Source organism: Mandrillus leucophaeus, unplaced genomic scaffold (genome assembly GCF_000951045.1).
Source record: "Mandrillus leucophaeus isolate KB7577 unplaced genomic scaffold, Mleu.le_1.0 Scaffold88, whole genome shotgun sequence".
NCBI lineage: Eukaryota > Metazoa > Chordata > Mammalia > Primates > Cercopithecidae > Mandrillus > Mandrillus leucophaeus.
Window position 1 is genome coordinate 5028769 of NW_012109585.1, and position 27166 is coordinate 5055934.

Consider the following 27166-nt stretch of genomic DNA (forward strand, 5'->3'; position numbering starts at 1 on the left):
CTGTCAGTTAAAAGACCTGGAAATCCCATCTTTGTGTTCCCTACATTTCTCAGCCCTGGATGAGATAGATGACCAGCCCAGACATCTGGATTTCTGAACCACAGCTGTTGGCAGGAAAAGGCAGGATGTGCCAGTGTATTAGTGACAATCAGATTTGCCCAGTAAGAGGCCCCTATGCCTGGGCAGGGTTTCAACATGGTCCTTGTGCTATAGAGATTCCTGTCCTCTCCCATCACAGTTAGAGCTGGATGGCTGGAAGCAGAAGAGAAAGGAGGTGGAGCTGGGGCAGGAAAAAAAATAAGAATGCGGGGCACAAAATGACAGGCATGCAGCACAATGGCCCGGCTGCATCACCAATGCCCGGGGCCTCAGGCCTCTCACTGTTCCTTGGCCTCAGTTTCCTAATCAATAAATGAGGAGCCTGGACTACATCATTCCAAAACCTTTATCCCTGCTCCTGGGCTCTGTGGCCTGGGATTTGTGATGGGCCAGCTGCATAGGAGCCTCCAAGAGGCAAACAGGGTACCGGATGGGGCTGGGGCTGGGGCTGGGGCTGAGCTGCCGCCATAGGAGCAGTGTCATTGGGATGCACACCAAGATCCACAGCTGTGTGTGAGAGCGTGGGTGAGTGTGTGTGTGTGTGTGCATGAGAGAGAGAGAGACGCCTGCACATGCAAGGACCTGTTCTCCAGCGTCCTCTCTGCACCTGAGCCTATACTGGCTGCCGTAAGCCTCCCAAAGAAATGAAAGAGTTTCTCACCCCACCCTTTTGAAACTCTTACCAGAGTGTTATCCTCACCAATCATGGTAAAAACAAAAATGGAGGTGACAGTGTGATTGGCTTATTTAGCTGATGGCTCTTGTTTTTCTTAGGAGCCATGACATCATCAAGTGGCATTTCTTGAGCCTGACTTGCCAGGTGATTTCTCAGTATTTGCCCTTCTGCCTGGAAAGTTCTTTATGAACATTTTAACCACATTTTCAAAGCCTGAATCAGAAAACAGGTAAACACATCCTGAAGCAAAGCATGCTAATTCTGTGACACGGGATCTGCGCCGTATCCATGGGGACACAGGTGCACAGGGCTCCTGCTGGGATCTCAGATGGGAACAACCTCAGGCTGCAGGCTACTGGCTCCGCCTCTCCGGCCCCAGGTATTCTCTGAGCCGTGTACACTTTCCTTTGGAGAATCCAAGAGGGTCCCTGTCACTCCCATCAACCGTGGGTCCTGAACCTCTCAAAGTATCTGAATCTGTTACCCTGACAGACAAGGCAGACAGGAGGCCATTCTCAGGCTCCGGGAACTGATAAATATAGAGGCAGAGAGCAGGCTGGAGTGATTGCTCAGTGTGTGAGTCTAGTGAGAGCCAGCACATCTGCCAAATCCCATCAGGCTGCTGCTTTCGCTCCTTTCCCAGTGTTCAGGGAGTGAGCAGTGCAGATGCATTATGGCTGAGATGTGTCTGGAATCCAACCCCATTGCTGGAAGCAGAGGGCTTTCTGAACACTCAGTGGACCCACACCTGGTTTGGTGTTCATCCCCACTGCCAACCTTCCCTCGGCAGCCCCGGCTTCTCACACTGGCAGGCCCTGCATTCTGGATGTGAGCTGGGACCACAGCCTGCTCATCAGCTCAGAAGCTTCGGGTTGAAAAACGCACACATTCCGCCCGGCACCGATTTTCACAGAAATGAAGGTTTCTGAAGCTCCCTCCACAGGCTGCCCACATTTTGATAAGTTTCCCGTATAGATAATCCCCAGAACAGCAGTGCAGGTGACGGGGAAAGACAGCCTTCTCACTCTCCTCCCAGAGGCTCAAGCCCTGGAAATACTCCAAAGATCTCCTGAAATGGCTGGTGTCCGCTGTCAGAGTTGTGGAGTTTTGTTTTATTTTGACCAGGGATTTACTGTCAGTCGTTCAAGTCTGAGAGGTTAAGATAAATCTTCAAACCTCAGGAAATTTCTGTGAGCTATCTCACGTCTAAAACCCTCTGTTTGGGTCATTCTTCTCTGAAATGCCATTTCCTGCCAAGCTCATGTAAGAGCACGAATCCCCGGCTCATAGCAGACCTGTTTTCTGAGAGCATTCTGAGGCAGTTTCCCTCTAACACCTTTTCTTCTAAAGTAAATGACCCCAGGAGCCCAGCAAAGCTTCCGCAGGTGAATGTGGAATGTGTTAACATTTGGGGAGTTCCTTCCTGGAGACTGCAGTTCAATGGCATTGATTTGCAGTCCAGGCACCCCTCATGCCAGAGGACCAGAATCTCTGCTTGTTGTCTTTAAAACCCAGTGACTCTTTGGCTTGGCTCAGAAGCTGAGGATCAACACAGAGGAGAGCAAAACACCGTGAGCCGCCAGGCCTGTGAGACGCCTGCTCAGAAACTGCTACTGCCCCGGTCTCCCCACCTGTTATTTCAGGGCACACTTGCCTTGCCTGGGGGTGTCCTGGGAGAACAGAGACAGGAGAGAGCCCAGTTCTGGAGGAGGCCCTACCAGGACCTATATGGGGCTGCTTTCCCGCTCAGTGGGGCTTGCTGTCTCTACCCCAGTGTGCAGAGGTGATGCCTCTTCCTCCGGGGCTGCTGTGGACCGCCTTCCTAGAGGCCAGGAGCCTCCATGGCCCCCAGGCATGACCCTGAATCCCCTGCCCCCCTGTTTTTGACCTTGCTAGCAGAGCTTGCACACAGGTGCATGTGTGTCCACAGCATAACCACAGGGACACACTCACACTTCAGCACATACACACACAGGCATACTCCCACCCTGTTCCTGCTGTTCTTTAAAAATCACAGTACCTGTGAGTGTGAAAAGAAACAAGGCCACAGATTTGGGTTGCTCATGTAAATCACTTGTCTTTATCCCCTGTTGGACCTAAAGCCACCTTTTTATAGCACATCTTTTGTAAAACCCCCCTTTATTATCTTGAAATGGATACATGTCATCAAATATGACATATATTTGATATAAAGGAGATATCTAAGTTCTATCCCATATATGTGTGATGTAGTATACTTTGGATATTTGTACCCTGAAATCTCATGTTGAAATGCAATCCCCAGTGTTGGAGGTGGGGCCTGGTGGGAGGTGATTGGATCATGGGGGGGTGGGTTTCTCATGAATGGCTTGGCACCATCCCCTCAGGGCTGTCCTCACAGTAGTGAGTTCAGTAGAGAGTTCTTGAGAGATCTGGTTGTTTAAAAGGGTGTGGCACCTCTCTTCCCACTCTCTTGCCCCTGCTCTTGCCCTGTGAGGTACCTGCTCCCCCTTCACCTTCTTTCATGAGTAAAAGCTTCCTGAGGCCTCACCAGAAGCTGTTGCCAGTGCTGTACGTCCAGTACAGCCTGCAGAACTGTGAGCCAATTAAACTTCTTTTCTTATAAATTACCCAGACTCAGGTATTTCTTTATAGCAACGCAAGAACAGCCTAACACAATGTGATAAAAAGGAGAAATGCAGGGAAAGTGATGGCATAAAATAAACCTTTCAGTATGTAAATATCTGGGCATCAGCTGTACCCATGGAGGCCAGACGTCAGCACCTACATGTGGAACCCTAAGAACACAACAGCTGCAAACAGAACCTGTTACACGTCTGTTATGTTGACAACTTGAATATTCAAGTGTCATTACTTTAGAGATGGGTTTCTCCAAAATGGTGAATGATTCTTGATAAAATAGTAAACAAAATTTACAACTGACAGCAGAGGTGCGTCTTTGGAATGCCTTTGCCAAACCCTGGCGGGGTGGGGAGCGGGGAATGCTGTGTAACACATTAGATTTTAGGCTCAAGTAATATTAACCAGATGTTTTGCTGCCATGACTGAGACATTTAAAAACTCAGATGAGATGCCAGGTGTGATGGTTAATACTGAATGTCAACTTGATTGGATTGAGGGATACAAAGTATTAATCCTGGGTGTGTCTGTGAGGGTGTTGCCAAAGGAGATTAACATTTGAGTCAATGGGCTGGGGAAGGCATGATCCACCCTTGATCTGGTGGGCACAATCTAGTCAGCTTCCAGTGAATATAAAGAAGGCAGAAAAATGTGAAAAGGAGAGATGGGCCTAACCTCCCAGCCTACATCTTTCTCCCGGGCTGGTTGCTTCCTCAAGCATCAGACTCCAAGTTCTTCAGTCTGGGACTCGGACTGGCTCTCCTTGCTCCTCAGTTTGCAGACTGAGGAGCATCTATGGTGCTCCCCATCTATTGTGGGACCTTGTGAGAGCTGCAAACAGAACCTGTTACAGGTGTATAAGTTAATACTTAATAAACTCATATATATATATATAAACTCATATATATATAAAAACTCATATATATATATAAACTCATATATATATGTATGTGTGTATATATATATGTATGTGTATGTGTGTGTGTGTGTATATATATATATGTGTATATATCTCCTTTGAGTTCTGGCTCTCTAAGAGAACCCCAATTAATACACCAGGCCAGTGGAAGTTTTGGTGCAGAATGGTACCACAAAGGGCAGGATGACTAGGACCCTGGCCCCACCCATTAAGTGCCACCAAGGCCCTCCAATCATTGTGACAACCAAAAACACCCCCACCAAATTCCAAAACGCCTCTTGGGGACAGCACTGCCCTTGTTGAGGCCGTTTATAGAGACTCCTTGCATGTGTGATGAGTCCATGTGGGAGCAAAGTGCCCCCTTTGCTGGAGCCATCGGCCTCACTCTGGAGCCAGTAGCCCTCATCTTGATCGCTCGAGGAGGAAGCAACAGCCTCAGACCCGGCCGTGTCTCTGTGGATGTGCCCACCACCCAGCCTAGTGGCCCCTCAAAGACCACAGTAGCTCAAGCTCCAAGCAGCTACATTTCTGGACATCGCTGACGCCATTGCCTCGTCGACGCTGAGCAAAGTTACTGCCATTTCAACAGCCGGCCTTTTCCCCTTAGTTAGATGTTTGGGAGGATGCAGCGTCCCAAGGAAGTCTTGGGAACAAAATTAATACAATTAAATAGGAGGTGGGGAAGGTGCCCACGATCCCACATCCCCTCTGACTTCCCCGCCTGGTGGCTGACCGCTAGTCCAGCACTGCTGCTTCTGCTCTTGGGGCTGGTGACGGGGAGAGTGGGAGGAGAGCTGAGCTGCTGACAGGGCAAAGGGGGACCAGAGTTCGTAAGGAGCTGTTTCCCACCTTCCACAAGGAATGCTGACCTGTTAGGGAATCTGGCTGGTGGAGGTTTTCCACTAACAGTAAAAAATAAAGTTCTTAATGCCAGGAGGGCTTTAGCGTTTATTCATGTTTTCAAACAGCACTCTTTCACTCTGGGGCCACCTGAGAGATGTGCCAGTCAACCATAAAAAGTATATGTGGATCCCTCTCCCAGGAATCCAACCAATTTTGCTTTCTCTAATAGGAATAAAAGAGAGGATTGTAAATGTCAGACGGCAGATTGTATAGCAACATCAATTGAACCAGGCATTCATGAGCAAATGTACCATTTATCTAACAAAGGTCTGGGTGGTTTTGTTAATTTAAATGACCTGATGCTGGGGTGCAAATTGAGATGAGGCATCGTCTGCGGATTCAGGTGCAAGTGGAGGTGAATATTTCCACTGGAATATTTCCACTGGAGTCGGCTGGATCTGCTCCAGTGCAGCACGGGTGGGAACCAGGCACAAGGTCTGTATGGCCTCGTGTGTGTTTAACCCCAGGTAAAAGGCCATGTCAAGCCTTAGACATGCAGATTCTGTTTGTGGTCCCAAAGTGAGCCTTGTACCCTAGAAAATTCAAAATTAGTTGAAATGACAAATATGGACACTCCAGGGAAAAGACCAGATGGAAACTGACCGAGAATAGTTTGGCAGCCTTGATGCAAGGCCCTCTTTGAATCCTGGGAGGATAAGGGGCTGCATCTAAGAAGCTGTAACCACTTGATTTCCCTCAGCCAGTCCCTGACTGCTAGAGTACTCACATGCCAAAATCCTTGTGTAGGATCCCAGGACCTTGCCATGGCCAAATGCCAGCAGGTGACCTTGGAGAGAACCAACCCTTTCAGCTGCAAACTCAGCGGCCTGTGATGGCTTTCAGCTCAGCTCAACAAGAGACAGACCCAGTCGTGTAGCCACGCCCTCCTCCTCCTGAAGCTCTTATACTGGCCTCTGTTTCCCAGTTAGAGGCAGCAGCACAACCATGCCTTGCAGGGAAGCAAGAGCCAGGATATTGGAAGGAACTGCTCAGCTCTGTCTCTGGGTCTTGGCTGAGAGGCAGGCACCCTCCAGCTATTACCCAGGTTCTCTTTCTGACTTAATCCCTGGTAGTTTTCCCTTCCAGGCCCCTCCTGAGAGCCAGTCAGCTCTCAAGCAAGGTGGCCAAGTGAGCCCTGTCAGGTAGGGGGAAGGTAAGCATGTTTGCTAAAACTGTGTTTCCCAAAGTGTGTGTGCTCAGTGGACTATCTGTGCCAGAATCAGCAGAGACTCTTAACATGCAGCTTTCCGGGCCTCACCCCATACTTGCTACCCTTCTAGAAGCTGAAAATTTGTTTCTAACAGACCTGCAGACCTTCTAGAGGTGAGACTCTATAGCAGCTCTCCCATACCGTTGCGCTTCCTCAGCGAGGCCTGTCCTGGGCTTCCTCTAGGGAAAGCCAGAGTAAACAGGTTCTTCGTTGAGTTTCCTGAGGCCCTGGTGTTATGTGGTTGAAAGACCAGGGTCAGGAGATCCAGATTCTGATCTTGGATCTGCTTCAGTCAGCCCCGTGGTCCAGTCATGTCCCTTCCCCACCCTGGGCCTCAGTTTTCCCATCTGTCTAATGAGTACATTTGGCTCATTGCTGGTTCTGGTATTGGGACTAAGGAGTGAGGAGTGTTCCAGGGAGAGCTCCAAGTGATGGAAGGGACAGGAGGCAGGCTGAGTTCCTCCAAGCCATGGGCAGGCTGCAGCACCTGGTGAAGGTATGCCCTCCGTAGGTCCCTGTTAGCAGTGTTCTCTAAGAGCCTGAAGCTATTCACCCAAGAGATGCAAAGATGCTGGGAGCAGTCCTTGCTTCAAGAAGCTCAGTCTAGGAGACAGGACAGGGACAAACCCCTCCAGGCTCACAGAGCCAAGGTCCAGAGTGTGTGGTTTGGAAGGGATGGAAACAGTTCTGTGGAACTGGCCTTGGCAGAAAAGTCAGATTTGAAGAGAGGGCCTGCCAGGAGTGGGGCACCTGGGAGCAAGCTCTGTGGGCAGGCTTTCTGGCAGGGAGTGGGAAGTCAATGGAGCCAGATTGGGACCACTGGGAGGGCCTTCAAGGCTAGAGTAGCCAGTGGTTTTAGACCAATGACAGGCATAAACACCGCCACAGGGGGCTGAGAGAAGAGGATAGTGACCCAATCACTTAGAAGTCACAGACCCCAAGGGACAGCGGCAGTGGGTTACCAGGTGGCACGACTTCCAGTACACCTGTCTATGTTTGTTTGGAGATTGTGAGGAGACTGTATCATATGTGTGTAACAATCTCTTGGAATTTTCAGAATTTTGTGGCTCAGTCAACACTGTCAGTGAAACAACATCATGTTAGCTAAAATGTATCTTAAAGATAAGCCCATTGGTTTTGGCATTTATTGTTAATTGAATTTTCCCAGAAATGGCAGCAGAAAGATTGTTAATGTTCATGAATTTACATCAAGTTAAACATCTGTTCCTCTTAAGCTAAACTCCAGCAAAGTTACGGCAGCTCCTAAATTAGATCTGGGAGTAAAATGCTGCTTGTTCTTTGCACAGCTTAGCAACTTCAAAATAGACCTCAGGATGACACATCACAACTGAGGCCCCTGTAACGCAGCCACACGGAACCATAGTGTGGGTGCCAGACAATTAAGCCAGGTTTTTGCTTTAGTGGTGAAGATCGAAGCTTTGCTGGGCCAGCACGTGACATGACTTATCAGGCCGATGGGGAAAGTGTGGCAACCAGTGTTGCTAATGTCTGGGGATGGGCAGCCAAGAGGGTGGGGGCACGTCCTGTCTCTCCCTTGGGCCTCTCTTGGGGATTCTCAGGTGAAGTTTGGGGATCCGAGCTCTAGCCACCCTGCCAGGCTGAAGAGGAGCTGGAGCCCACTGAGCACGGCTCCAGAGAGTGGCTGGTTTCCGCAGGGATGGCCTGTGTCTGGTTTGGGAAGAGAGATCCTCATCCCATTTGTTGGCATTCAGAGCAGACCCACCATCCCCCACTCAAGCAAGTCTTTCTTCCCCATGCCCTTGCCGCTTGGTCCACGCCCCCTACCCCAAAGGGATTGCTTCCAGCAGTGGCAGCTGAGCTCTTTCATGAGGTTGAGCCCTGCCCTGCATTCCCCTCTCTAGTACATTTTGTATATTCTTCAAAGGGGGGACTCCTGAGAGTACAGTGACCCCAAGAAGGGAAATTCCAGCACCCTGGAGACTCGTGGGGCTGCGGTCTTATAGTGGCCTGGGGATTCCCCCCACCCACCTTGACGCCACATTCTGCCTGTGTATAAGGCTGTCCCCAAGAACACAGATGGCCCACAGGGTCGGCTCTGCTCATTTACTGATCAGAGCCGGGGCAAAAAACAGGGTCTTTCCTGAAGGTGTGCCATAGCCCAACTCACCCACAGGCCTACTTACCTGGGTGGCTGTTTCAAGCACAGGGGCCCCAGCTGGCCTCTTCACAGGGTGATCCAGGGCTGTCCTGACCAGCAATGCCAAGACAAGAGGACAACAGCTTTCCTCCTCCTCCTCTCCAGAAGCAATTCCCAGGCAGCTGCCTTGTGCCCACCATACTTCTATGCAACCTATGTCCAGAGACCACCTTGCCACCACCCCCAGCCTGGCCATGCTGGAGTTCACTCCACGGAGCCAGCATTGCAGGTTTTGGGGTGTCCCCACTGGGTGAGGTATGGAGGTTTGGGCTTCACTGAGCATGGCCACATGTACCACATGCTCAGCACGCCCCTCAAGGAATTGACATGATGGGTGACACAGGCACCAGTCTCCTCCAGAGATCCAGACCTGTCACCATGGTGCAGCGTGACTGGGATTGTCTCTTCCTCAGGGCAGGGTTATAACCACTCTCCAAGCCCAGTTGCCGCCCGTCTTCCACAGTCATACAGGCAATAGACATTGAATGAGCCCCTTCTATGTGCTGTGCTGGGCCAGGTGCTGGAGGTACACCTGTAAGCAAGGCCGCCCTGCCCTGGAGGAGCTCACAGTCTAACAGGGAGCCTGATGATCCACAGTGGATGAAAAAGTCACAGAAATTGAAGGCTGGAGAAGGCTGGCAGGAGAGAACAGGGCAGCACACGAGGGCCCCTTTAGGCAGGAGTGGTGTGTTAGGTGAGGGAGGCTGAAGGAGTCGGTGAAGAAATACCTTGTGGTGAGAGAGTAGGACAGGGCAGCAAGAGACAGCCCCCTTTCCCGCCCCACCACCATGCAGGTGCCTCACCCCTGGGATTCAAGGCCTGGGCCTTGACCACATGGCCTGTCTCCCTCTCAGAATCTGAGCTCCTGGCGGCCTGTGTAGCGGCTTCCACATTGCCCACATTACACAACGCCTCCCTCCCCTTGGCGCTTCAGAGTCTCCCAATCCCACCCACACCTTTAACAGGAGCTTCACCTGCCACAGAATGAAGATGGTCCCTTTGAGCACAGTCTGGCAGGGGCACACGTGGCTGATGGAATATTTACAATGTCTCCCTTGCTTCTCTTTGTTTTGCAATAGAAAGTGTTTCTTTGATGGGCATTTAATTCCAGAGACTGCTACCTGCTACCTATCTCCCTTTGCTCAAAAATTACATGTGGATGTGCCTGTTCTCCTGCTATAATCATCTTCCTCTGTGTGGAGGGAGTGCAGTGGGAATGGGAGAACATTAGAATCTTCAAAGAGGGACAATTATTGAGGGAACTAGATTAATGAGGTGTCATAACAACTTAGCCGGATCTGCGACTGACCTTTCTCATGGAGAACGGGCTTGATAAATGTAGTTCATTACCAAGTTCTGACATGAAAATAGGATCACACTCTGGGCTGCTCGGCAGGCTGATCAATATTTTATCTGCCAAAGCAGGCCTGGTCTGGGAGCAGGAGGAGCCCCACGCATGTGCTGGCAAGGAGCCCAAGGCCAGGGCCAGGGGACTCAGGCCAGCAGGAAGGTGGCTGAGCCCTTCACAGAGCCTGTCAATGATGCTGTCAGTGTCAGGCTGACCGGGACATGCAGTCTGTCTCCCCGAGAAGCCCCAGACGGGGCATGTGCACTGGCGGGCGGGAGGGAGGGCGGGAGGGAGATCAGGACATCTTCTCTCTTCTGTTTAGCCATGAGCACTGATTTAGTGGCCAACCTGTCCCAGGCCCCACAGTAAAGGGGACAAAGACAAATGAGCCATACCCCTCCCTTGGGGCTTTGAGCCCATGTCACCAAGAGAAGACCCCAGGCCTGGCCAACCACTTGCTGATGTCCTCACATTTCCTTGCATGTCATGACCCTGGAAGGCAGTAAGAGGCTATTATTATCCCCATTTTAAGATAAGGAATAGGAGTAGGAAGGGCAGGGGAGTGAATGCCTTTCCTAAGGTCTCACAGCTAAAGTCAGGTGGTCTCCTGATCCCCCAGCCAGTGCTCTGCCTGGCCTTGTGGTGACTGTCATTAGCAGTGTTGATATCAGGTAGACACGGCAGCCTATGATGAAGTCTGCGTCCACCTGAAGACCTTAGACAAAGTTGTTACAGGGTGAGCCCGTCACCCTGGCTGCTTCATGAGACTGTCTGCCCTGGAGCCACAGGACTCTGGTCCTCTCATTCAACAAGCGTTTCATACTGTATTGCTGCATGGGGAACTGTCCACTTCAACCCCTGCCTGCTCAGAATGTGTAATCCCATTGAGGGGACCTAGCAGATGCTGAAAGCAGCCCATCCAGCTTCTCTCAGTCAACCCCAGAGGTAATGTGCAGCTTGGGTGGATGATTCCCCATAACACTTGCCAAGAGCATCCTATCCCAGGCACCTGCAACTTCAGTCTGAGGGCATTTTCTGGTCTCAGGCGTGTGCTCAGTCCTCATTTGAGAGGTCCAGAACTGCTAGCTGGAGGTGGTAAATTCCTCCAAGAGCAACCTCAGCTAACAGGGATGGAAGTCGGTAGAAAAATATCCCGGCTCCCTCCCACCTCAGTGGAGCAATTCTGTGGTGTGTTCCACACAGTCCCTCTGAGGACCCCATGGGATTGAGCCCCCATTGCCCACAGCGGCAACCCACTCATGATTGCACACTTTGTTGGCTTTTCTCCCTTCCCAGTCTACTTCCTGTTCCTTCCAGCACTTCTTGGGATCATCTTCAAATATGCTGCTTGCCCCTAGATCCTCATCTCAGGGACTGCTTTGGGGGAGCCCAAACTAAGACTGAGGCAAGCCTCACCCAGAAAGGATTTCATAGCAAGCAGAAAGGAAGGCTGAGGGAGAAAGCAGTCCCGTGTGTGTATGTGTGTGTGTGTATAAGTGGACAGGCTTCCTATAGACGAGGTAGATTGGGCCTAAGACAGGAAGGGAGTGGGGCAGCATGAGAAAGGGGAGCTGTGTTCAGAGCACAGGGAGTTTCCAGCTATGGAGGGGGCTTCCCTGAAATTCTCCAAACCTCACTGTAAGGCTTGACCTAGCCAAGGTTACCGCAAAGGCAAAAACAAAATCCCCTTATTTGTGACAGCACAAATTTCTCTTTACCTGGAAACCAGCAAGACTCAGAGGAAACACTGAAATGACTTTCCAAACATGTGGGCTGAAACCTCTTCAGTCCAAATCACGGCGGTCCTGCCCACTCATGAAGGAGGTCCCCTGCGGGTCCCAACTGGGCAGCCCCTGCTGAGCCTCATTCAAGGCATGGACGTCAAGGTTATATGCAAACATCCCAACTTCTCTCTGGAAGAGTCACGCCTCTGGATTAATCAATGCTGAAGTTCAACTGTATTCCGAGTCTCCCCATCCCAGGCTAAGCTGGAGAGGCCCTGGCAATGGGATCTGGGCGCCGGCTCAGGGCTCCTCATGGCATGCTCTTGCACCATTCTCTCAAACTCCTGACCTCAGGTGATCCACCCACCTCGGCCTCCCAAAGTGCTAGGACTACAGGCATAAGCCACCGCACCCGGCCTGCCACCATCATTCTCAACATCATCTTGACCATCACCCACAGGGGCACCAGGGAGGGGTGGGGTGATCCCCAAGCCTCTGCCATGCACCCCAGGGTCCTTCCCTCTGAAGGAGGAAAGTATCCTGTGGACCAAGGCTAAGACTGGACCCTGCCCTTGTCCGGAGAGATCTGATTCCCTCCCTCCCTGGGAGCCAGGCCCCACACACACAGCATCAGGGCACGGAGAGTGATGAAGGTAAGGGGTGCCAGCTTATGTCAGGTGATGTTTAAGCAGCGGCCAAGATGAGTACACCAGGTGGAGATTTGGGTGAATAGCACTCCAGCCAGGGGGACAGTCAATGCCAGGCCTCTGTGCAGGAACATGCCCAGTGATCACTGATGCTGAAGTTGTCCCCCCTGGTCCCCCCACACCCCCTGCCTCTCTTGCAGTCACCTGTGTGGAATTGCAGGGCAGGTGGGCAGGGCTGACTGGGGTGAAGATAAGAAAGAGATGAACCTTGGGTGTTGACACTTTCTTCCCAAAATGATTGGAATTTGAGAAGAATAGAAGGAAGATCAGAAAACAGACCTTGGAGCCCACACAGCAGACGAGGGCTGGACTACGTGAAAGAGCTCATTTCAGTCATGGGCTCAGTGTCACTCATGGAGAGGGCCCAGCTTCACTTCTGGCCAGCAGTGTGTTGGCAGCAGCTGCCTCTGGGAGGTAGATTTCAGGATGATTTATCTTCTCTTTCTTTACATTTATTTGTGCTTTCCAAGTGGTTCTTTGATGGGCATGTATTTCTTTTAGAATTAGACAAATGTTTGAAACTGGAAGTGGGGAGGGAGCCTTTAGCTGAAGACCATGTCCAGTGGTGTCCAAAATGCCCAGTGCTCCACACAGCTGTGTCACTCCTATCTGACCCCACAGTGAAACCAGCAGAGGGCAGGAATGTAAAAATAAAACTGGAATTTGGTAACCTATGACTTTGACACACCTTGCTAGGAAGATACCCATCCTGGAAGCCAAGGCCAGCTGTGAGGGAGGAAAGCTATCCTGGGAGACTGAGCCAGAGGCTGCAGCTTTGGGGCACCTGCCTCTGGGGGCTGGAAGAAGGCAAGGAAGGAAGTTTTCCTTCCCCCACCCCACCATAAGCCCTATGGAATTCGGATGACAGAGGCAGGGAGTGAAGGCAGGGAGCCACCAAGAGGGCAGCCCTTAGAGATGAAGGATCAAAATCCTTCCCAGAAAGAGAGTTTGGGCTTTGGGATGTTGAGTGATCATCTGCACAGAAGCAGAGCTCCCACCATCAGGCCACCTTTCCTCCAGGGTCTACAGCCCTTCCCCAGTGCTATCAGGCACCAGAGGAGCTCAGTAATTTTGGACAAATGACTTCATGATTTGAGTTTGGGCAGAGTTCTCTCTTGCAATTCATTAAAGCACAATTGTTCCTGGGATAAAGAAGAATTTAAGATTCCCTTCCTGGAATCCCTTGGTTCATCTCAGGACCCCAGTGGCAAGCTTGGCCCAGGGATGGAGTGCCCTCAGTAAAGGGAAGAAATGACAAAGGAAGTTTTGAACAGCATGATGTGTGGGGCCACACACTTCCCCACGGCCTTGGAGTCTCTGCCTGGGTTGCCCCACTGCCCTCTCCCGCCTGTCTTGTTTCACTCTCCACCTGACTCAGCCCCTCCAGCCCAGCCACACCAGCTTTCACCAGTCTCCAGACGTGCCGCACCATGGCTCCTACACACACAGTCCTGCTCCTGGCCTGCTCTTCCCTCCCACAACTCCTCATCCTACAGGTCTCATCCTGAACATCCCTCCCTTGGCCTCCCACCACAGGCACCCAGAGTCCCCAGGACTAGAAGCTGCCCAGCATCAGGCACACAGTATGTAAATAAACGCTGGTAAAAGGACGGGAGGGGCCTGGCCAGTGTGGGCCCTAGCAGGGAGTGGGACCATGGGCTCAGGGAGCTGATGCTGGAGACCTGGGGGACCCACCCCTTTCCCCCAGATGATTGACTTCTAGACCTGCACATACCTTCCTGACCAGAAGGTGTCTGCTGGGCAGTTGCCAGGGTGAAGCAGCCAGAAGTCTGTGCTCACAGGCAGCTGTGAGGATGTGAGGAGGGGCCGAGCCTGGGGAGGATGCCGCAGCACCCCACTTCCATCCCAGCAAGACCCACCTGGATGGTTTCCCCCGCCTGCCGGTGTTGGAGGTGTCTAGCTGCAGACCCCTGCTCACAGGGAGACCCCAGCTACACCATGTAGCTCTACAGACTTGGGAAACGGGTTTGCCAGCTGGTGATCCCAAGAACTCCCAGGGTGCTCTCCATGCCTAGGCCAGCCTAGCCACTGGGGTCCTGAGACGAAACAAGAGGCTCCAGAAGGGAATCTTGCCCAGGGCAGCTGGCAGCTCAGAAGTGGTTTACACCCCACCAAGGTCCAGGAGGAAGGTTGGGGGGATCTGCAAGGATGGGGCGTCCTGCCCTTCTGACCCAGCCTGGCCTCACATTCAGGTTGCCCTGCTGTGGCATGTTCTTTGGAGCCCGATTACTCACCAGCATTTCTGAGTACAGCCTCTTCCTGACACCATATCCACCTGCTGTGTACGTCAGTTTTTCAGTATCTGGATATAAACACCCCCACTCCAGGAAGTCCTGGGAGCACCCCCAGTGCTGGCTCCTGCAGACCCTCCACACAGGCACACGTCCATCTCCATTTACCCCAGCAGCCAGCCCCACCTCCACTTTCATTCTGTACCCCCACTTCTGGTCCGTTTGCCAGGACCAAATTTCAGCCTCTTTCAGGCAGTGAGGAGCTAGACTTGGGCAAAACTATTCCTCCCCTTCCCCCAAACTGATCCTTATCCAGGCCTAGAAAAAGGAAGAACCCAGCAAGTTTTGTAGGGGGACAAAGCCACTGTTTTCAATGCCATGTAGCTCTACAGACTTGAGAATTGGGTTTGCCAACTGGAGGCCCCAAGAACTCTCAGGAATCAATATCCTACTAGTCAAAAGAGGGATGCGAGCAAGGTGAAGGGGTGGGAGAGAGGCATTCTTGTCAGAGCACAAAGACTCCCAGAGAGCAAATAGATCTGATTATATTGAACACAACAATTGATTTTTTTCTAAATAAACATGCAGGAGGAAATGGTAATGGGCATCTGTTTCTGGCGGAAATCAATTGACCCCAAATTAGAAGAAAATCTAGAAATACAAACAAGCACAAGAAAAAGTGGTTGGGCTGTCCAGGCTTATCAAGGGAGGGAAGGAGGGAGGGTATGAAGGAGGAAAAGAGGAAGGGTAGAAGAAAGAAACGGACAGACTTCCCCATCACTCCTTTCCCCCCAGTAGCTTCCCTGACAGTTGCTCTTCAGTAAATGTGGTTCCCATAATGACAAGGGAGGGAGTAGCTATCATGTTATGAGCCCTTACTGGGTGCCACGCCGGTGCAAAGGCCTGTATGTGCACATCTTATTTAATCCTCATAACGACCCCATGTGGGAGACACTGGTGTCTCCATTTCACGGATGAGATCACTGAGACACCCTGCCCAAGGCTACATGCATGGTGGCAGCAGAGCTGGAGCTCAAACCCAAGGGACCTCAGAGCCCATGCTCTCTAGCACCTCTTCCTATTGACTCTCCAACTCTGGGATATTACCTCAGGCCCTAAACTGGCCTTGGAATTAAAGAGAAGAGCCCCAGGCTCCATCAGCCCATTGGCCTTCAACCTGGAATGGTCAGTGAGGAGCCCGTGCCCATTCTCCAGGATTCAGCAAAGCCAGGCACTGAAAGTACTCATCCCCCAGGGAGATGGGAAGTGGGGCTGGAGGGGCTGCCCTCTCTGCTGACACTCCTGCAGCCCCAGTGTACGGGCCATGCCCTGCGTAGTGTCCATCCTAGAAGCCCATCACCAGTAAGATAAACTACGCCATGCTGCAGTGCATCCCAGGCCTTACTTGCCCAAACACTGCACAGTTCTGCTGCCGTTCAGCAAGCACGCCTGGGATAAAACGAGCTGTGTGCTTTGGTTTTAATGTTGTAAAGCTGCTTTTTGTTTCTTGGTCATAGACTTGTGTATATGTTTGTTTTGAAGTAATCCAGCTCTGGGAGGGTACCTAATTAACATAAGCAGGGCTTATTAGTCTTGTTAACTAAAACTCCCTAATCTAGGAGGCCAAGTATTCAAAAGCAGCCTTTAAGGTAGGATTAAGGCAAAAACCAGCGATTACAAAATGGAATTGGGGGCGGCTTTCCTAAAACCTCTGTGGGGCTGCCGCTATATATTCTGCTGGAAGAATTTCCCATTCCATCTGGCAGTTACTCTAGTCTGGCTTGTAGTAGGTGCTCAATAAATATTTGTCAGGTGGACAAACAGGTTCCCTCCAGCATTTGCATCATGTGCAGCATGCATTCCATGTTCAATCAATATTTATGGGATAAATTGGTGAGCAGAACACAAACAAGTCCCATTCACTACAGTTGCACCATGCACTGCACATAGTGAATGCCCAGTGCCTATTTGTGAGTGATATGGATGAATGGACCAGCGGCAAGAGCATTCTCTCAAGACCATGGGATAAGTCTCATTATAATAACCTCACCTTCTCTTTCAGGTGACACGTGCACCATAGCCGGCTATGCCCGCTTGAAGAATGTACTTCTGGCGCTCCAGACCCGCCTGCAGCCACTCCGGGAAGGAGACAGCAGACAAGACCCTGCCTCCCAGAAGCGCCTCCTGGTGGAATCTCTGTTCAGGGACTTAGATGCAGATGGCAGTGGCCACCTCAGCAGCTCTGAACTGGCTCAGGTGGGCAAGGCGTTCAGTGAAAGTCATATTATGGGGGAATCCAGTTTTCCATTTCCCAACCCCTACTCCAGGTGTCTGAAAGCGTGGTTCAATACCTCTGAGAACATCTCACAAACAAAATGAGGTCAGGTTCTTCTTCCCACCAGCCACCTTCAGCGTCTATTTACAAACAAGCTTTCACAGGCCCTCTCAGCTATCTGGCGAAAAACTCACTTCAGAGGGCCTGGTCTCTCATATTTTGACTGGGAAATCAATCTTTTCTTCGTTGAGTAGGAGTAGTTACTCAGCAGAAAAGTTACAAGGAAGCAGTGCTTGGTTTCCATTGAACACCATTGGAGCTATAACCTGGAAGTCCCCAAGTCTTCTACCTTAGGACATTACTGCTCCTTGGTATCCAAAGATTAAGAACCCAAACCTCAGCCTGCTTGTTTGCAGAAAGCCCTGTGTCTACCCGTCGACCCCCACCAAGCCCTGCTCTCATTTGGGAAAACACTTGCATTACACCCTGCGGTTTGCCTCCCTCCCCCGAGACTGCAGTGTTAACACAGCACACATGTCCTTTGTTGAGCTACAGGGTGGTGCAGGGGTAGTTAGTGTCTGCAGCATAGAAAGCAAGGAAAGAGTGACCTCACTCACTGGGGCCACAGCCACTGCCAGTTGCAGGGAGGAGCCTGTAGAGTCCTGATGGTGGAAAAGCTGGGGTGGGCTGGAGGGGCCTGCATTCCTACTTCTGCTTACTGGTTTGTTCCTAAGGGTCTGGAGCCCTAGAGCCACACCAAGCAGGTGCAAGATCTGCAAGGAGAGTGAGATCAGCCTCCCCAGTTTGGGTGGTGGGGGACGGTGGGCACCTCTTTTCTTGTGACCACAGACTGTCCACCCAGTGGATGGATAATAAAGACAGGTCCCCAGCTTTGATGCAAATTTAAAGAAATTTTAAACAAGGGACCTTCTCAAGGCTGTGGCCCGGTCATTGGGAGGAAGTGGGGTGGGGAGTGCCCTAGCATTCATTGAGCCATGTGCTTGACATTGAGCTAGGCCCTTGACCTGTGATTAATAAACTCAGAAGGGTTCGTTGTTATGTAGGATAGTGGCAAAGAATGCAGACTTTAGAGTCAAACTGCCTAAGGTGAAGTGCTGCCTCCAGCATGTATGAGCTAGTGGACCGTGGGAGACAATGTCGTTTTGCTGTGCCTCTGTGTTCATCTGTGAACCTCACAGGGTCATCATGAGGGTTAAATGAGCTAAGACAGTGAATGCCTTAGAGTGGTACCTGGCATGTGGTATGTTTCTTTCTTTTTTTCTTTTTTTTTTTTTTTTAGACATGGTCTCACTCTGTCACCCAGGCTGGAGTGCAGCAGTGCAGTCTTGGCTCATTGCAGCCTCTGCCTCCCGGGCGGAAACCATTCTTGTGCCTCAGCCTCCCAAGTAACTGGAATTACAGGCTTACACCACCACACACAGCTAATTTGTGCATTTTTAGTAGAGATGTGGTTTCACCATATTTGCCAGGCTGGTCTCAAACTCCTGACCTCAGGTGATCCGCCCACCTTGGCCTCTCAAAGTGCTGGGATTACAGGTGTGAGCCACCATGCCTGGCCACATGGTGCGCTTCAATAGAGAGAGTCATCAGTATTGTTGCCATCATCATCATCATCATTATTATTATTTCCTCCTTAAATCTTTTGACCATCCTCTGCTGTAAGGAGGAGACTACTATTATCCCACTTCACAGATATTTTCAGATGAGGAAACTGAGGCTTTAAGAAATCAGACAACTTGCCTGAGCTGTTCACTGCCTGGGACATGATAGAACTGAGATAAAACCCTGGCAGGCTGACATGCATGCGCCTGCTCTCCTCAGAGCACTCGGAATCTCCCTGGGGAGAATGGCTCCCACCAAGAGGCACCGCATGGTTCCTTGAAGGTCTGTAGGGACAGCAAGTACCCACAGAACCCTAGCAAGGAGCAGCCACCAGAAGCTTTGGCACGTAGGCCCCAGGCAGTCCTGAGCCTGCTTCCAGGAAGCACGTTGGGAATCTCAGATGACTCTGCTCTGCTCACCCATACCTGAGCAGCTCACGCAAGCCCATTCAAGGCCTGCATCCCAGGAGGCTTGCTGCCCATGGGCTCCAGGGCAACCACCCTGCCAGCATGTCACCACCTCCATCAGCACTAGGCCTCAGCTCTGGCTAAGACCCCGAGGGGCAGGTCCAGGGACCTACAGGTGACTCAGGCTGCTCTGGGAAAATCCCAGGTCCTGAGAGTTACAGCTACCTGCAGGAAGAACCACCTGGCAATTCCTCAAACTACCAAGCAGGGAGCACCGAGGGCAGGTGGCATCAGCTTGTCTTTAACAGAGGCCGCTGTGAGATCTTGGTATCCAGGCCCACACAGCTCCAGGTAAACAGAACCTTACCAGGCACTTCGTTCTAACCTGGCAGATATGTGGCCTGAGGCACCCGAAGCCATTAAGAAGTGTGGTAATTGGACAATGATTTCCTCTTTAAAATTTAATATAGTTAAAGTCCATTTCATAAATCTGCCAAGCAGAGCCCGGCTAAAGTGGGCCTTTCCTTGACACTGAATCAAAGGTGCTGGGAAAAAACTCGTCAGTCCTATAAAAAGTTAATCAATTTCCAATGCAGAAATAGACAAAGGGAAATTTCCATCTTCAGAAGATTGATCTCAGGCGTTATGGTTGATCTCCCTTTTATCGAACACTCTTACTTGCTTGGTGAAGGGTCATTTTTTTAACATTATCACATTAAATTGCCTTTAATACAGCAGACCAAGCTGAGAATGTTAAATAAAGAGAAAATGCCTCTGCCTCCCTCCCCCCACACCAAAATAAAACAAAATCATTTTCTTTCTTCTGAGATTTCCTTCTGAGCATTTTCCCTGCAAGACCTTCAGTTCCGAGCACACTGGCCTCTGGCCGTAGCTCCAGCTGAGTGAGGGTGCCTAGAATTTCTACCCTTAGTTACCTTGGGACATGTGGCTGATGGTGCTGGGCAGGCCTCTGTGTCCTATGGCTCAGACCACAGCTGGAGAGGAGTTTACGAGAGCCTGTATCATCTGTGGCCTCCGTGCCAGAGTCACAAAGGTGGACATCTGTGTCCCGAGCAGGACAGGGCAGGCAGGGGCGAAGCTCAGGTCTAGGTGGATACAGCGGAGGGGTCTGGGAGTGTGCTGTGTCCAGGCAGCACTGCCTGCCATGGGTAAGGGCTGATGGGTGGTGGGTGGGTGCATGATGCAGCAGTGACCTCCAGCTCTACGCAGCTGGAAGCTGGCGGAGCTCTGTCCGCACACTGAGTTCAGCCACGGTTTGCTGGGTTTATCTGATGGGGCCTTTTCTCTCCTGTCTCCCAATCTATAGCACACAGCAGTAGAGCAAGTGGCCTCAAGGATTCCCATCTCAGACGGTCTGGGTGTGTCTGCCTAGACAGGGAAAAGACACACCTGCGCTCTAGTGTAGACTCTGCCCCAAGCACTATGTGAACCTGGGGAAGCCACTTCCCCTCTCTGAGCCCCAGTTTTCTCATCCATAAAATGAAGGAGTCAGACAAGACAAAACCAAGGAGCTTCAGGTACCCCTCAAGGCCCACTGAACTGTCCCTAGATTCCCTCTTGGCCTGAGTCATTTTCATCAATGCCCGTGACTCTAAACTCACCTGACTCTGGCCTTGTTCTCCTCCTCACCCCACAGCATGTACTGAAGAAGCAGGACCTGGATGAAGACTTACTTGGTTGCTCACCAGGTGACCTCCTCCGATTTGACGACTACAACAGTGACAGTTCCCTGACTCTCCGCGAGTTCTACATGGCCTTCCGTAAGTTGGGTTCTAGTGGGAAAAGGGCTTATTTCCCCAGGCGCTCCTGCACCAAAATGCTGTTGGGTGCCTGGAGTCTGTCCTCAGTTGTCTCCCAGGTTGGTTGCTTATACAGAGAAAAGCTGTTGAATTTGTTTTGCAACAAGCCTGAGCTTTAAGAAAAGACTAAATGGAGAGTGGATGGGGCCAGAGAGGGCTTGCCCTGTTCCTTTTGAATAAAGATTTTTCTCACTCTTTGAGGGGCCAGGACTGTAACTGAAGCATAGCCGTGAGGGCACTGTGAGCACCCCCCCGCCTTGGGGGTTCTATGACTGAAGGAGAAGGAAGCAGATTTTAGGGCTATCCTCAGGCTACGGCCTGGCCATGTGGGGAGCCCTGCCTGGAGGAAAACACCCTGCAGGAGGGCCTGGAGGCTTGGCCCTGCAGCAGCAGGGAGCAGTGACTACCCAAGGACAATGGAGAGTGAGGGTCCAAAGTGAAGAGAGGCAGGCGATCCCTGGAGAAGAAGGGAAAGTGGGTGCTCTTTGAAAACAGGAGGTACTCTGAGTGCCTCTCCAGGGAGTGCCTGGTACATATGCAAGTGGATGGGTGCCTTCAGGACCTGTATCTTTTACTAAGGTGATCTTCCAAGAGATTACATTAACCAGAGGCGGTGCTGGGACAGGACTTACAAGAAATGCAAGATACAAGAGCCCTGTGTAGCTCCAGGCAGGGGTCAGCAGAGGGGAGAGGAAAGGGCGGTGCTGGGCCCACGCTGGAGACTAGAGGGGACATCCTTGGCCCAAAAGAGATGAAGCCCCTTACGTTAGAAGATATTCAAGCTCTGCTTAAAGTGGGCAATGCATATACCCTTGGGTGTGACCTGCCAGCTCACAGTTCCTAAGCGCAAGCCCTGGCATTCAGGAGGTGGGTGCAAGCCCACCCCACCCCCAGGGGCCCTGAGCCACAGAGCCTGGTATCCTCCCTCAACCCCAGCCTTTACCTGGAGTCCCGTTTCCAGCAAAGTATTCCTGCTTCAGAGTGACATCTCTTTGGGCTGTTGCTATTCCACACCTTCACAAGGCCTGAAGAGGGATCCTTGTGATTTGTTGGCAAGCAGGGCTCTTGTGGCAAATAGAGAGGTACTTGGATGACATAGGAGGAGAGAAACAAGTATGATTCTTCCCTATGGGAAGTGTCCATGAGCTTGACCTGGTTTCAGGGGCCTTTCTAGTTCATATCATCCTTAGTACCAAAGTCCACCCCCCAGTTCCAGGGCTTTGCTTGATTTACTGTGACTGTGCAGGGTCCCCATCATCCTCCTCCCTGCCCACTAGTCAAACTCATACCTGCCTGTGCTGGTTCATAATAAGGTGAGAGTGACTGGTAGACTTATCCTGCTGTGGAGGTGTTTGTCTTGTGGGCCAAAGAGATTATTTCCAGAAATACATCTGGAAATACATTTGGAATGTGTGGAAATATCCACAACTCCCCACACCTGGTTCACGAGAGCCCATTGTTAAATTTTCAGGAATTTTGCAAGCAGTTAAACACTTGGTCGCGTTAAATTGGCCACATTGGGAATATTTACATCATAGAAATTCACAGCACACATATGCTACCAAAAAAGGGAAGGGGGAACATTTTTTCTTCTCTAGCGAGCCGGTTGTTAAACATTGACCTACATATCACTGGACAAGACCGTCTCTCCTGCCCTCGGAGTCTACTTCTGGCAATATCCTCCCTACCCGCCTCCCCACACTGAGACTCCTTGATGATTCCATGGAACATGAACAAGAGTAGGCTCGAGCAGCTAGGGCAGCTTACAGGAACAGCAGCTCTCCGAGTCAGGAAAGCAGCAACATGTTTTCTGGGGATAGTTCCAAGACATTCCCAAAAACGCTTTCTGAACCCAGACCCCTCTGCCAAAGGAGTGATGAAGGAAAAGCTCAGTGCATTTTTAGAGCCAGAGGCCAAAACTGGACTTCAGGGATTTGCAGGGCATACCGGGCATCATTACTTAATGTCCCAGGATGCCATCATTAAGCAGATAATGGCACTGCTTGGGCACCATCTTGGTGCCTGGTACCACAGCAGCCTCTGCTTTATGAGCACAGTTCCCATGAATGGGTCTGGGGCCAAACAGCAAGCTCTTGGCTTTGCCCTCAAGGAAATGGAAGCATCCCTATTGCCTATGATGAAAGAGGAGGCCTCTCCAGCTTCCCTAGTAAGGTCATTATAAACATGAGCTACCCTGGAAAGGGAAGGACGTCATTACCTGACCTCCAGCCACATGTCTCATACAGAGCAATGTGGTGTCAGCTCCCTTCGTTCCTGGATTATTATTTGGAAAGCTTTATAATCATCATTTTTAAAACAAATTAGATTCTGCTGTCGCCTTGGACTTGTTTTGAACCAGACAGCCAAACCATTCATCACAGCCCAGCCCAAATAATAGATATGCAATAAAACGTAAACTCACAGCCATTAAGGAAGCCGCAAAATGAGTTAACCCCCACTATAAAGGCTTGACATGCAGCCACTTGGAGCATATGGGGATCAATGGTTTTTCAAAGTCACAGGAACTCTAAACTAAATTCCCATAGCTCTGGGAATAGATTTATGGTTCAGCGAATTTTAAATAGGTAATTGAAATGAGACATATAGGTACAAGTTATTATCCAGCAATCGATGGGCATTAAAGAAATCTCACTAAAACCCAGAAAGTAATATCTCAAACATTTCAGCAACAACATTCTGGATTTAATTTTAAAAACTAGAGCTGATGGGCTGGCAGAGGTTGAGGCATTAGCATTTTATTTTCTAGTCTCTATTTTGCTGGCGTCCTTGGGTGTAAGGCAGGGGGAGGTCTGTGGGGTGACTCCAGCTCTGTAGCCTACCGATGCAGAGTCAATCACTTTACTAAAGGATGTTGGGTTTGGGGCTGTTTTCCCCAGAGAAGGAAGTTGTATTTATCAGTTTCTGAGGTTTGTGGGAGAGATCTCCTAAATCATGTCTTCCCGTGCAGCTGGCCTGGCCCTGGCTGGGCCATGCTTGCCACAGTCTGCAGCCGGCAGGGGGTGATGCTAGGAGTCCCACACTGGTGGCTGTCTGTGCTGAGCTGGTTTGTGATGGGGCTGCACCCCCTTACTGGCTGTGAGGAACAGGTGACTCTCCTCCAGGGTGGCAGGCAGTGCCTAGTCATGGGAGTCAGTTAAGTCTCTTTCTGATTGTCAGATGGAGCCAAGCCTCCCAATTGCCTCTCTCTGTACAGGGACAGGAATGAAATATGAGGGTGCCCCCTCTTCCTCCTTTTGTCAACTAAACATTCTCTTTGCATTGTATTGGCTTCCCAAACCACAGGCTGATCTAGGAACTAAAGGCTCAGTGTCCTTCTCCAGCACATGCCCTCTGCCTCCCCTTCCCCACACCACCTCCCACCAGCCCAACAAGGAGTGGTGCCACCTGTCCCTGCCATGGCAGAGACCCAGGCTCCAGGGTCACCATAAGCAAGGTGTGTGCTGGCCCTGTCTGTTCATCACAGTAAATTAACCTCAAAGTTGCTCATCTAAAAAGCTTCTCAATAATGCATGGTTTTTGCACTGTTCTGAATGCTCAGGTTGGGATCAGGGAAAACACATTGCTAAAAAAAAGGTTTTTCTCACTTTAAATTCATTGCAAGTTTCTTCTGCTTTTTAGAAAATAGTTGTCCATTTAATTACTCCTGTGAGAGCAAAACCCACAAATGTGTTGGATGCATGGGAAGGTTTTGAGCAGCTAGCAGTGCAGGATAAAGGGCTTCACATGTTAATGTCCTGGGACCACACAGGCAGAGTGTCAGGAGGACCTGGGGTGCTGAATGCCAGGGAACCAGACACCCTTCCTCACCTCTGACATGTGTAAACTCCAGGCAAGCAGAAAGGAAAACGGTGTTTTAATCTACAGCACTACCACTACAGCCAGGGCAACTCTATGAAACAGATGATATGGTCATCTGGTGAATTTACAGCTGTTTTTTCACCATCTCTGCTGCTAAGTGAAAGGATGGTGCAGCTTCACTTACCACGCCCCTATCCTCTGGAACTAATGGTGCCTGGCCCCATACCAGACTTCCATACACACTATCTCAGCCAATCCTCACACCCACCCTGTATTGAGCAGGATGGTAAAATAAGCCACCGTAAGCATCCTCACTACCCAGATCTATCTGGCTCTTTATCTGGGTAGGGTGAGTTCAGACAAGGAGTTTAGATAGCAAGGATATTGCTTTGTTCTACTCCCTCTCATTCCTGAGTTTTGGATAGTAAGTAACAAGATTTTAAATAGCATGGGGTTTTATCTGAATTTTATCTGAATTGACTCAGCTCTTGAATTCGGAGAGCAAGCAATGCCTATGAGCTGGTCTGTTTTGACTGAAGCCAAGACTCTAGGTGCCAGTGACTCCCCCTACCCCAAAGGAAGACACTGGTTTTGCCACACAGGATTTGCAAATAAAGTGGCCGAAGAACTGATTCACTGCCCTTGGTCCCTCATTTTCTCAAGGGCACAAAACAGTTAAAGCTGGAGTGGCCAAGGGAGGAACTGAAAATTGGAAGACAGAAGGGGTGATCTCACCACCTCCTCCCAGAGACAGAAGTGGGGTTGCTGTCCTGACTTCAAGTGTATAGAGAAGGCTTCAAGAAGACTGCCATGTGAGCTCCTGAGGCCAGCTCTGGAGGACGGGGTTCACAGTCAGTGTTCCATTTGAATGACTTTGCTCGTCAGGATTGCTGTGGTTAGTAATAGGCTCTTCGTACTCCAGTTGCATGAAGTGATACCCAGCATTTAACATGTGTCAGCACTGTACACTATGTCCAATTTCACAGATGAAGAAACTGAAACTCAGAGAAGTAGCTAACCCAAGGTTACGTAGTCAGCAGGTAGCAGAGTCAGGATTCAATGGGCATGTCTGATTCTAGAACTTTCTCATGCATTTAAACAAACTTTGCAACACATCTGCATTCTCCATTGAAGAGAATCTCACTGTCCTCACAGTGATTTCCCTTAACTTCAAGCCCCAACTCAATGGTCTTCTTCTCCAGGAGGTCTTCCTCTATTTATTTTTCCTCCACCAAGCCCCACACATCTTCCTTTGTGTGCCCACAGCCCTCAGTTAACAAGGCTGTGGCCTGATCGTTAAGAGTGTGGACTCCAGAGTCCAAGCTAGACCTGGTTTTGAATCTTTATTCTGTGACTAACTGTGTGACTTTGGACAGCTCCCTACAGGAGGTTAAACTGGGCTTTAAGTTTCCCATCTGTAAAATGGGAATAACAACCATGCACAGGGTTATTGAGGACTAAAGGAGCTACTTAATGTAAAGTGATTAGCATGAGACTTTGCCTATAGTAAGTGTTAGGCAAACATTAACCAAATCAATGATGGTGGCGGTGAGGGTGATGATGAAGATTTCTGTGTGTGCCCCATCACCCTGTGCCATGCCATTGTTGTCCTTCCCCCTTTAGACTGCAGGCTCCCTGAGGATAGAGGCTGCTTCACTCATCCTGCACTCCTGTGCAGCATGGGGTATGTCACCCAGGGAGGCCTTGGTCAGTGTTGCTCATTGAGGGCATGAAGGACATGGAGACCTTGGGCAAGCAGAGGAGTCCAGACATGAAGCTGTGGCCAGCGATCCCAGAGGGTCTCTGCATGCCGCCAGGGGGCCTGGAGAAAACAGGGGCAGAGGAAGTGCCTTGCTGGGGCCCCACAGCTGGGGCCCCTGGTAGAGAAGCATCAGCCTGGCTGGAGCAGGGCAGCTGGACATCCCCAGTCCAGACATCCCTAATCACTGGATGAGCAATTGGGTGTGAGGGGAGCCCCTGCTTCTCACATGGGCTAATGACACCTTATTGAAGATAAAAGCAATTCCCACTGGAAAGCTCTCATCCTGACCTCAGGGCCACTAACTGGCCATTCAGCCCTCCTCAGAGTAAGTGCTCTGGTCGGCTGGCAGGCTGCATAATTACCTCCACCTCCGGCAACCACGGGTGCAGAGGAGGGCTCTTGCTCAGCCCGCTCCTCAGCCCTGCATGCCTGCCGGCCCACAGCCACATCCCTCATGATGCAGCAGACTCTGGCTGCAGCAGCCCAGGACCAACAGCCCCACCCAGCCCAACTCCTGCCACCTCACCTGGAGGTCAGCTTTGCTGGCTGTGTAAATCTGCATACCTTGGAAATGATCCATAGGCATAGAATATGGGTTTGTAATTTCCATGCTGGGCCCTGGCAGGCTGGCACGTCAGGCCTCTGGAGCAAAACCATCGGCCACAAATACCCAAGCTCCCCACTGCAGGTGAGGGCAAATCTGGAAGGAAGACCACTGTGGGAAGGCCAGCGGGTCCACGCTGAAGCTGCTGTAGGCTGAGGCTCTCTGAAAGTAGGGTGAGCTCCTGGGCAGGGAGGGACAGGCCCTGTCTCCTCTCCCATCC

General features: G+C 50.8%; 1 protein-coding gene across 1 annotated transcript in view; it reads left to right on the forward strand.

The window, feature by feature from the left end:
- The window catches only part of FSTL4 (follistatin-like 4), a 665226-nt gene that overhangs the window by 521115 nt on the left and 116945 nt on the right, over nucleotides 1-27166 (forward strand). Inside the window, exons 5-6 of the mRNA XM_011969239.1 lie at nucleotides 16699-16892; nucleotides 20599-20722. Coding sequence (XP_011824629.1) covers nucleotides 16699-16892; nucleotides 20599-20722 — 318 coding nt within the window. The remainder of the gene's footprint in view (nucleotides 1-16698; nucleotides 16893-20598; nucleotides 20723-27166) is intronic.